General features: G+C 36.4%; 1 protein-coding gene across 1 annotated transcript; it reads right to left on the minus strand.

The window, feature by feature from the left end:
- Window positions 1-363: 363 nt before the first annotated feature.
- On the minus strand, window positions 364-11,518 carry LOC121966101 (sialidase-1-like). Its single transcript, XM_042516203.1, has 7 exons — window positions 11,285-11,518; window positions 9,613-9,802; window positions 7,603-7,865; window positions 5,279-5,461; window positions 4,189-4,408; window positions 2,355-2,591; window positions 364-2,254 (listed from the first exon to the last, which is right to left on the minus strand). The coding sequence occupies exons 1-6, from the start codon at window positions 11,369-11,371 to the stop codon at window positions 2,371-2,373; spliced, it is 1,164 nt and encodes a 387-aa protein (XP_042372137.1). The 5' UTR covers window positions 11,372-11,518; the 3' UTR covers window positions 364-2,254; window positions 2,355-2,370.
- Window positions 11,519-11,744: the final 226 nt, after the last annotated feature.

Raw genomic sequence — 11,744 nt, forward strand, 5'->3', positions numbered from 1 at the left:
TCCTTACTTTTTGATGAGCAACAACTCATGGTTTGCTTTTTTTAATATAACATTTAAAATGTCATGGTATCTCATAACATGAGCTATCCTAACTGGTTCTTTTTGCAGTTTCATTTTTCTCATTATAATAATTTTTCTGTTTTCAGATTGGGGATGGGGGAGTTGAAGCGGTTCCTCCAAAAACGTCTCCATAAACTCCACAATCAGATGAACACAAACAATGTCAGTTTTGAAGGGTCTATGGCGATAATAATGTGTACATTCAGGTCCTTTTTGCTGCATCACTTTCTGCCCAGGAGGGAAATTGTATGATTTCTTTACCTAAATCACAAATGTCTCTGCAAATCAGCTCAGCTTTGCCCATTATTGTTAGAAATCATTTATTTATTTTACAGATTGTACAGATCAATTAATGTCCTGCATCATAATAATGTAGCTCCATGCACAGTGCTGGTAATACAGGGCATAAATGGATACTTGATTTGGAAAAAAGAGAATCCAAATTTGTACAGTAGAGTGAATTTCAGGCTGATTACAAAACATCAGAATACATTTTGCACAAGTGCAAATTGCACAAGTACAAAAAAGGGTACTTTGGCTACATTATGTTCTCATCTCTTCACTCACACTCAAGCAAACACACACATTTTTTTTTTTTACTCTATCTATATTGTTTTCTAAACCCACTCAAACCCCATATATGTCTATTCACATTATTTCACACAATTTCAGGTTTTATAAAGGCAGAGCCATTTTCAATCAGCATGTATTCATGGCACACTCGCATTTCAGTAAAGGCATTAATTATAATTACAAGCACAGATCCAAATAAAAGAATTAAAGGTAGGCTACTTCAGCATTAAATTCTTTCATCCGAGCAAATAGGAATCATTTCACAACAGTGATTTACATACAGTGACTGTCAGTTTGTGAGGTGAATTAGTGATAGATGTCAGAGGTGTTTGAAATCTATATTGCATTAACACCATGTTCAAACTGCTAAAAGTCTTAAGCTTTCCTCTTTAAGGGAGACACAAGTGTGATATTTTTAGGACCTTATCAACATTTAATGTAAAACATGTTTGGAGACAACAGTTTTTGGAAATGGTCCAGTATTGAGGAAGCACTGAATCAAGCAGCAACAAAACTGGCTGCAATGTAACCACTAGGGGGTGACTGATCATCGTCAACTTATGTTCACTAAAAGTGCTTGTTTTTGTAACTGACGGACTCAGATTATTATTATAAATTTCTGACAATGTTACATTACGGATCCCCATAGATCCTTACTGTTTGATTAACAAACATTTATTTTATCTTCATTAAAAACATTTAATTCAAAGTTGACAAAAACAAAATAAAACTCAGAGAAGCCATCCTCTTAACCAACAATAACCAACTCCGGTTTGGTTGAAATAAACCCTTAATTCAGCCAGTTAGATATGGAAATATGTTCGCTCTATACACGCTAAAATAACTGTTTATTTATATGGAGTCTGGTGGGTTTAACAACTACGATTTTGGGGCTGGTTATGGTTAAACAAAAAAGATCTTACTTTTCAACATTGGGAAGCTTTTCATAATGTTGATAGACTAAGAATAAAAATTAGAGCCTGTCAGTGGCAAAAAAAACAACAACTTATAGCACATGTAAATTGACTGTGCAAAATGCCCAGAGTAGTTACATTGCAGCCTGTTTCGCCGCTGCCAGCTACAGAAGTCTCACTCAACACTGGACCAATTTTAGAAATTGCTGTTCCCATTCATCACTTAGACACTAAAACATGAGAAAATAGGCTCGGCGTTGAAAAATAAGTAAGTTACCCTTAAAGTTGCTTAGAAACTGGTATATTTGGTCTAAAAATATTCTTCTACATTTAATTGTCCCTTGCTTGGTCATATTTTAGTTCTGTCAAGGATATAAAATAAAAAATATTGTGGCTGTGCAAATGCTTTTAGCAACAAAAAAAACATACATAGATTTGGCAACATATCTGAACACAGAAAAATGGACACAAGAGTTCCTGTAACTTCATCAAATGTGGGAATTTAAGAGAAGAGAAAGGTCAGTAAAGACAAAATTGCATTTAAGATCATCACACACTGAGCACAAACCGTTTCCACGTTCATGGTGTTGTGCCTCCCATTTCCCCATAGTCCATATTATAGTGTGAAAAAGTGTTTCATTTTTTCCTGAGAAAGTCGTGGGAGTAAATAACAGCTTCCTGTTTCCCTTTCCTTCCAATGTTTAAATCTGGGAGATAAACACATGATGAAATTACAACAGCAGTCAGACTAACAGTTTTCCTACATTGTACCAGCTGATATTAATGACTTAATGCTCGTCTGCTTACCTGCGTCTCACATGCTCTACCGGCCGCCATACAGGTGGATCTTTGCGAACGAGACAGTTTCGACACTGTTTTTGTGGCCCTTCTCGTAGATTACGTAGATGTACTTCTGGTCCTCTGGAGAGCCGCTGACCAGTGACGTGATGCTGGAGTAGCCGCTGGGCCCCGCCCAAATCTGCACTGCTTCTTTCTCCCAAGTTTTGCCATCATTCAACGACCAACGCAAGGTCATGTTGATTCCTGAGGGAGATGGGGCAAGAAGTTAGTATGGATAGCTGATGATGAAGGAAATCAGCAGCAGTGGTGGAAAGTAACTCAATACATTAACTCAACTTTGAAAATTCAAAGTCAAATTTTGAGAGACTTTACTTATGTATTTATATTTTAAATGACTATGTACCCCACTATATTTCAGAGGAAAATATTTTACAAAATTCTACTCAAGTAATTTTATAGATATACCTACTTACCATATTAAGATTTAACATAAAACTTGAATTACTGCCTCATGGCTGCATGCCTCCACGAACCAGTGATGTTGCAGTTTACATCCATGTCTGTCCAGACTCATATGTTGCCATGACACTTGACAGTGCTTCAGATATGGATGTTGATGCAAATAAGCTAGATATTCTAAATCGTGGATACTTCACACACAACTTCAAGCCGGCAGCACAAAGGATCTGTAATTTCAGCGCAGTTTTAAGATGGATTCCCAAAAATAGTGTCAATTCAGTATCTGGCCAAATGTCGGTTCCTGAGTTATGGCGTTGAGTGATGGCCAGGAGTGTTTTTGCAGAACATTATAATGTCACAGTGAAGTTGACCTTTGTCATTTTGGGTATAAATTCATCAAAATTATCATTTTATCAATTTATTCTATTAGACGTGAAATTTTGTCATAATCAGCAAATTAATTCTTGAGCTTTGGCCACAGACACATTTTTTGAGGTCATAGTGACCTTTGATCACCAAAATCTAACCAAAATCTAATCAATTTATCCTTGAGCCCAAGTGGACATTTGTTCTAAATTTGAGGAAACTCTCTAAAGGCGTTTATTTGATATTGTATTCACAAAAATGAATCGTATGCAAGGTCACAATGGCTCTTGACCACCAAATTTTAATGAGTACATTGTTAAGTCTAAGTGGACATTTGTGCCAAAATTGAAAAAAATGCCCTCAAGCTGTTCTTGAGATATTGCATTCAAGAAAATGAAACAGATGCAAGAGCACAGTGACCTTGACCTTTGACCACCGAAATCTAATCAGTCCAATGGTGAGTCTGTGTAAATGTTTGTGCCAAATTTGTAAAAGTTCTCTTAAGGTGTTCTTCATTGACAAGAAATATACATATGCAAAGTCATAGTGACCTTGACCTCTGACGCATTGCCACCAAATTCTAATCAGTTCATTCTTGCGGCCAACTGGACGTTTGTGCTGAATTTGAAGAAATTCCTTCAAGGTGTTTTTGAGATATTGCGTTCACCAGAATGGGACGGACAAACAACCTGGAAACATGCTGCCTCTTGGCCTCGGCTATTGCCAGGGCAAAGGCATAAAACACAATGTCAAGTTACGAAGTATAAGCGCTGGTATAGATATAAGTACCCAACAGTATTAAAAAATAAGTAAAATTAACCACAACCAGCTGTGGCAAAACATTCTAAAGGAGGGGTATTTTTATCAAACAAATACTTTTGATAAATTTAGTACATTTTGCTTTTGACTATTTGAATGCAGCTTTTTTATTTTTAACAGAGTATTTTTCTACTTTTACTTCCACCACTGAATCAGTGACAGGACATTGGAAGGGAGAAGATGTGATGAGTCTTACTGCTGTGCTCATTGGAGGGGTTGGTGAAGAAGAGCACGCCGTCTTTCTGCAGAGCTCCAGCTGCGACTGCCGGATCCTTCAGCTCGTAGTCAAAGAACAGATCGTCTATCGGCAGCGACAATCCACCGTCATTGCTGCGGACCACAATGCGACACCGACAGTGGTAGTTGTTCTGGTTCCGCACGTTGATGACGATGCTGCCGTCCGTCATCTCAACCGGCTGCAGAGGAGCAGAGAGGGTTTAAACTTGATAATGTTGATGACACCTTGGTATCGTTACAGTGAAGGCAATCACACAAAGGCAACTTAAATATTTTTAACCTGGAACCTATTAGTCCATGTTTTTGCATCTTAGTGACTAATGAAGACAATAATCTTTTAATCTGGGCCACTATTGAGCGTCGGGCTGCAGCTGACAGCTGGAGAAAAAGGCTGCAATGTAACCACTTGGGGCATTTGTGCACCATCAGTTTACCTCCATGAAAAGTGTTTGTTTTTGCCAATGACAGACTCAGATTGTTATTATAAACCTCTGACAACATTATATAAAGGATCCATACAGAGTCCATCCTTTTTGTTAAAGAGTGAGATCCTTTTTGTTTAACCACAAACAGCCCCAAAATCACAGCAAACCCACCAGACTCCATTTGAATAAATAATAATTTTATCATAGTACAACACGCTTTAATTAGAGTCGAGAGAAACAAAATAAAACTCACATAAATGTCTCCAATATAAGATGGGGACATAATGGGTCATTTTGAAGGGGTCATCAGCAGGTAAAAGAAAGTCAGTTTTGCTCATAAGTCACAATGATGTTTACGCAGACTAATGATGAGCACATGACTGGATGAGTGGGACTCTCTGTGTGGAAAACTTCATAATTCTGAGATATTTTAATGCTTTTGGGCTGTTGTGAGAAACTGTAACCACTTTCTGATGTAATGAAGTCTCATCTTCAAGAGGGCAAAGGGACAAAAATGATATTATAGGATGCTAAAATGCCACATATAGCACCATTAACTCTACAGTGAGCTGTTACAGAAAATATGGTCATCATGGCGCGATTCACACACGTCAGCAAACATACTTGGCACTCGTCAGGGTCAAAGTCCTGTGCTTTCTTCTCCTGGTTGTAGGGGATGCTCTTCAGTGCGGCGCCATTGTACCATTTCTGCCCGTGGTCGTCACTCAGGATGCAGAAGACTCCGTTTCCCATCAGCGTCCCATGACCACACACCACCAACCTCCCCTTAGCTGGTTCATAGCGCTTCTGTAATGCAAAGATACAAAAACATGTGAACTCAGCACACAATTAACAAAGATGTCAGCTCAATTTTAAAACCTAAACTACATGTAATTCTTGTTGAGTCCTGAATGGAAATCCAGGTGTTGCAGCAGTACGGGGACCGAAATAAAAAGCAGACAAATAGTACAAAATAAATCATTTAAAGTAATTAAATTAAAAATCAGAATAGAAATCAAAATGGAAACAACACAAAAGTAATTAAAATCAAAATAACAAGATAAGAGTGACGTACTGCCAGCAAGGTATAGTGTATGACACAGTGTACACAAGAATAATAAATAATATGATTAAGTAAATTATGTTTTTCTGTAGAAATATAATAGAAACAATATAGTATACAATATAATAAAACACTATATTAGCATATGATGTTATAATACAGTATAACATATTAACAAAATCTATTATAGTATAATAATGTTTGGGATCTAAAATTAAAACAAAAGGTTGCTTCATGTGATCAACACTTAATATAATTAGTTAAAAGTAATGTGGCGTCTACAAAGACTACAATATCCCATGAAACAAATCATAATAATTATTCATAGTGCCCGATCTGCTGCAATCGAACAGAAGGTTTAGTGTCCTAAAATCTGGCGGAAATCAGCAGAAACATAATAACTCATAACAGCCGTACAGATGCTCCACTCAGACTGTGGAGAGGGATAAGCAACTAATTTGCACGATTACAAAAACCCTCCAATTATATAATGATTCTGTTGCTGCAAACACTTCACATGCACTGCTGTCAGTTCATAATGCGTTCAGTGTGCTCGTTTTAACAGGCCGAAAACAAAAAGCTTCAATTTATTTTTGAATATAATACAATTTAACAAGGCACACATTATACATATATAACAGGTTTGTCAGTGATCTCAAACATTTTTTTTAACATTATGCATTATTTTTCTCCCCATATATTACCAATATATCTGCAACGGGTAAATATCACACAAAAATGCATGACAAAATTAACAAAATTGAATAAAAAAAGGCTTAATTTAATAGTAAAAAAGGGTGCTCCATAAAATTATTATTAGTATTAGTGCTAGTAGTATTTGTCTTTTATATGCAAAGTCGCACAATGTGTAGTTGTCTATTTTCTGTTATTTATTGTATTTTGTACATATTGTCTGTTTTTTTTTTTATTTTAGTAGGCTTAATAATAATTATTAAGGTTTATTATATTATTATTATTATTATTATTAATCTTTATTTTTTATTATTATTATTAAGTGTTATTCTAACTGCATCTGTCCGTACCCAGTGAATATCAGAGTCCATCATGTCCCTGTTGGTTAGTTTTAACTTGTGACTGCTGTTCCTCTTTATGGATACAGGTCGGCTGAGTTTGGCACATTTGCCAAGTAGCAGTTTCAGAGTTTGAAGAGTTTACACAGTTTGCCAACCCTTTTTACTTTGAGCTGTTATGCTTCCTAATTTTAAAGAAAAATATGTGGCAAGCTCGAAACTAGAAGTAAGACAGTTTTCACTTCTTTATTTTGACCAAATCATGTCGATCATTTGTGTTCATAAAGCTTCATGAAATTAAAAATGCGTTTGTTTATCAGGATCCAGTTCATGCCTTGAGGAAGGCATCTGACTGAAACCTTGCTAATAAAAAATATTTCTGCAGAGATACGAGTGTGCAGATTTCATACAGTTCAATAGTTTACAGCTCCAGCCAAGTCTGATACCGTTTTTTTCTCTATTATTTAAAAATTGAATATTGCTGACAGAATATCATTGAAAGATCAATGGAATCCAAAAACACAGTTATATCTAATGCTTCCTAAAGCATAAAGGCATATGAAACAAGATATTTATGCCTGGTAGCACAAGATGATCACATTATTGCTGCAGGGAGGTTTTTGTGACTTCATGTTTCTTCAAACCCACAAAGATTTCTGCCTTTATAATTTCACTTTAACACCTTTAATCATCATGTACGTGATGTGAATGACTCATCTGACGGGATCTTATAATCACAGGAAAAACAATGTCACATGCATGAAGCGTCACTGTAATAAAGCTTACATTTTATCTCACTTTACAGCTAGAAGACAGCTGCAGTCATCACATGATGCTGTCTCATTCTCTCTCACCTGGATGCCGAAGCCCGGCCCAGGAGCAAAGTTCTTCACTCCGAGCTGGACCGACAGGTTTCGGGGCTGGCTCCAGCTGAGGCCGTCGTCCCTGCTCTCCACCATCATGGTGCTGGACGGTTGGCAGTTGTAGAGGTGGAAGCAGACCGAGTAGACCAGAATCACTGAGCCCACCTCCTCGTCCACCACCACCGAGCCCAGGTTGAGGCCGTCCCGCTGCGCCCCATCATCGACTATGAAGGCGGTCGGGGACCAGGTGTTTCCTGGAGGGACGGAGCAGAAGACATTTCAGGCACAAATTCAGACTAATTTAATCTTTTACTCCTGATTTTATTCTAAAAAAAGACATTATTTTAGCTATTTTTGGATATTAAACTTTCCATTCATGGACCACAACTTGACAAAACTTAAAATTCTACATTTGTCTCTTTCTGTTTCTGCTTTTGAGCGTCAAGCTTTTTGTTTCAAAGCAATAAATGTGTATAAATTCAGAGAGTTTATCTTGTCAAGCAGTTGTACGTTTTGTCTCATAAAATGCAAAGATTCGAATGTGTGCACGATGTATAAAATCTTTTCTGTAATACCACTAAAATATTCCATTTGTTTGTGCGTCAGTTTGGAGAAATGTATTACAGGTGCAAAGATTAATCAATAAAGTTATCAAGTGTCAACTTTTAAATTATTCACCAAATAATTTGAAAACTGATTAATTGGTTTGACAATTTTTTCAAAGAAAGAAAAAGTTCTCTGATTCCACATTCTTAAATGCAAGAATGTATGTTTATTTACTCTTCTATGACCGTAAACTGAATTTCTTTGAGTTGTGGATGAAAAGGGACATTTAAGGTCATGATCTTAAAACTTTGTGAAAAAGTGATCAACTTTTTCTTTCTTTTTTTAGTTTTCTGACATCTTATAGACCAAACAACAAATAGATTAATCCAGAAAATAACTGACAGATTAATTGACAATGAAAATTAACGTTAGTTGTAGCTCAAAAAAGCATTAATGTAAATATTTGATGTTTTTATCTTTATGCTTTCATGTCTTGTTTTGAGGTTTTGTGAGTTTTCTACTCCTTTTTTTTCTGTTTAACCGTATCTTAAAGAGCTGAGATACAAACAAACATAAACTTTAACCTCACTGCGTGTCATCACGTATTTTGTAATAAGTACGGCTGAATATTGAACCGTTTGTTTTTCACAGCCCGAAACGCATCCATAAAGCAGAGAATCAACAACAAGTACTGAAACCTGGCATCAAGTTGTGCACAAATTCATTTTCTTCTTTGCTTATTTGAGACATTTTCCTTAAATCATGACCCAGTTATTCAAAATACTCCACACACCTTGTTATGAGCAATTTTTTTCTACCGAACTACACCCTCCAACTGTATCACTGCGCAGAAGGAAGTGTGCATCGACTCATGGACAAGAGGCTCGTGCTCGTGACATTGCGAGATGTAAACATTAATGGCGTCCTCCTCGGCTGAAGTGTAACATTAACGAGCTCAGGTGAGCTCACAGTAGTTGCACACTTCCTTCTGCTCTGGTTATCAGGTGCAGTTCAGCATAGGGAAAATATACATGAAACTGCTCACAACAATGTCTTTGGCTTCTCTGCAGTAACCGAGTCGCGATTTCTGCAAAGAGACATCACTGTTGAGTTTTTCAAATGTATTTTTGGCGCCGACATCTCTACTCCAACACTGTGCAACTCACACCAAAACTATCTAGATTCATAAATAACACTACAGGTAAGAGGAAAAACTGATTTTTTTGATTTTGGAGTGAACTATCCCTTTAAAGTTTTTCACTGGCGTTTCTTGTCCAATTCGTCTCTTTATGACACAAAAGAAACCGGAAAGCTCAGCGCGGTGAAGTGATAGTTAACTACTGTTTGGAGCATCCATGTGTGACTGTTTTAGGTGCGCCCACTCTGTTAGTGCGCACAGGCTGAGTGTGTTTTATACGTCTGACTGTTTCATGACCGTCTGGTGACGATTCTTGCCTTTGTCTGTGGACCCCCGCATTGCGATGAACTTTGCTCCTATGTCGGCGGCCGATGACTTTCTAGCCTCTGCGAAGGCCAGCAGGCTTCCTTTGGGGGTGAAGGTGAGGAGGGGGATCCTGTAGGTGTTCACCTGCCCCATGGCTCCGCTCACCCACAGCAGCTGCTCCTCATACAGCAGAGGGTCGATCTGGACGGCAGAGAAAGAAAGACGAGAAAATGAAGAGAGGCTGACTGACTGGGGGAAAGGGAAAGAGTTAAAATATCTGCTGGGAGAACCGGTCATATGAATTATCTGCAGGATGCATCAGGTGTCAGGTGACACAAGCAGGCGATGATCACGCTTTCATTTCAGGAAGCACTTGTTTTATTTGGTCTATTCTAAACTTCAAGGCTCTAAATCATTCTCACTATAAAACAGTGGTGGAATCAGTATTCCCACACATTTCCATGTACCGAATTTCAAAATTTCAATAGCTTTTCAAGGAGTACTTTATCATTTAAATTTCTAGTCTCTCATAACTGGTTATGGTTGGATGATTATTTTAACAATTACTATCATTACAAACAACAAAATTCTTTGATTTTTTAAACACTTTAAATGATTTTAACTAATTCCATGACTTTTTAAGGCCTGGAATATTAGAAATTCCATGACTTTTTCAGGTTTTCCATGACTGTCTGAACCTTTTGGAATGTGACTAATTACATATAACCTATCATTAGGTTATATGTAATTAGTTATTATTATTAGGTTATTGTATTAGTACACAATTGTGTTTTGATGAAAGAAGATTTTGTGATACTTGTACTTTGAGTATTTTAATTTATACTTCTACTCTACTACATTTTAGAGGCACTTTGTTTGACAGCTATAGCTACCAGTTTTCAGATCAAGATTTTACAAACAAAGCATGATCCGTAGTACATAACACATTTAAGATTTAACTACCTTTGAAAAAGATTTTTTAAATCCCATAATTTATTCATCATTCATCTGTTTATATTTGAATTGTGCACTTATTGACTGTTTTACATTGTGTTTTTGTAAATCCCTTTTAAACTGTTTAAAGATGGATTTCATTAGTAAATTCTTTTTATATTTTCTTTTTCATTTACCATTAAAACGTCAAATAGTCAAATACTTTGTATTTTAGTCTATTTATTACATAAAACTTTGAAAACAAATGTATGAGTGCCTATTTTAACTGTACAACTAAATGCTTTATAACTATTTCCATGAAACTTGAACACCCAAAAAAAAAAAAATATATATATATATAACAATTAAAATTAGTACTACCTTAACCAGCTTTAACTTTTGAGTACTTTTTACAGTCATAAATAATAATGGCTCAGTTATATTATTATACTCACACCTACTTTGTATACTTTGAGTATATTGTACTGATAACACTTTTTTTTACTTTTGTTTAAGTGAAATTTTGATTTTTTAGTGACACTATTTCTAAATGATTTAAGTAATTCTTCCACCACTTACTATAAAAAGTACACAGGCTTGACAAAACAACAGAAACATATTGGCGCCTCAAAATCCATTTTATCACTGAAATTAAGTTCACTTAACGCCTTTCACAGCTTTAACATGTACCCGCAGTAATGATACTGCACAGGGTTGTAGCGTATTTCTTTGATATGTTGTTGACTGTACCTGATCAGGGCTGAAAGTATAAACACCGGCAGAAAACACAGCGGACACAAGTAACGAGAGAGCAGCGAGCCGGCCTCCTGTCTCCATGTTTCAGTCACGTCCTGACACCGCTGTCTTTATTCCGACAAAGAAACCGCGATAAAGTTACTTTTGAGACGATGAGTTCAGGAATAAATACACAAAATATCAAGAAACAGGCAGAGTTATAAGCCGGAAATGCTCCCCTCTGCTCATTCGGCGTCTATCTACGTCATGTGACCAAGGCGGGCGGTCACATGACTAGCGTCACTCACCAAAATAAAACAAGGAAACTATAAAAACTACAATTTAAAAATGTTTTGTTTGAAGTAGAAGTAATGCAAATAAAAAATATAAACGTTAAATTTATATAAAGTTTTTTAATAAAATAAAAGAATGATTTCGAACACAATTGGTATTTGTTTCTATTAAATAATATTTA

Source organism: Plectropomus leopardus, unplaced genomic scaffold (genome assembly GCF_008729295.1).
Source record: "Plectropomus leopardus isolate mb unplaced genomic scaffold, YSFRI_Pleo_2.0 unplaced_scaffold2310, whole genome shotgun sequence".
In the NCBI taxonomy this organism is placed as follows: domain Eukaryota; kingdom Metazoa; phylum Chordata; class Actinopteri; order Perciformes; family Serranidae; genus Plectropomus; species Plectropomus leopardus.

Excerpts from the sequence above, each read along its gene's own strand:
- LOC121966101 (XM_042516203.1), bottom strand. The coding sequence starts at position 11,371 with ATGGAGACAGGAGGCCGGCTCGCTGCTCTCTCGTTACTTGTGTCCGCT. Across the intron at positions 5,462-7,602 it reads GGCCGGGCTTCGGCATCCAG|AAGCGCTATGAACCAGCTAA; the intron begins GTGAGAGAGAAT and ends TTTGCATTACAG. Across the intron at positions 4,409-5,278 it reads TTGACCCTGACGAGTGCCAA|CCGGTTGAGATGACGGACGG; the intron begins GTATGTTTGCTG and ends GCTCCTCTGCAG.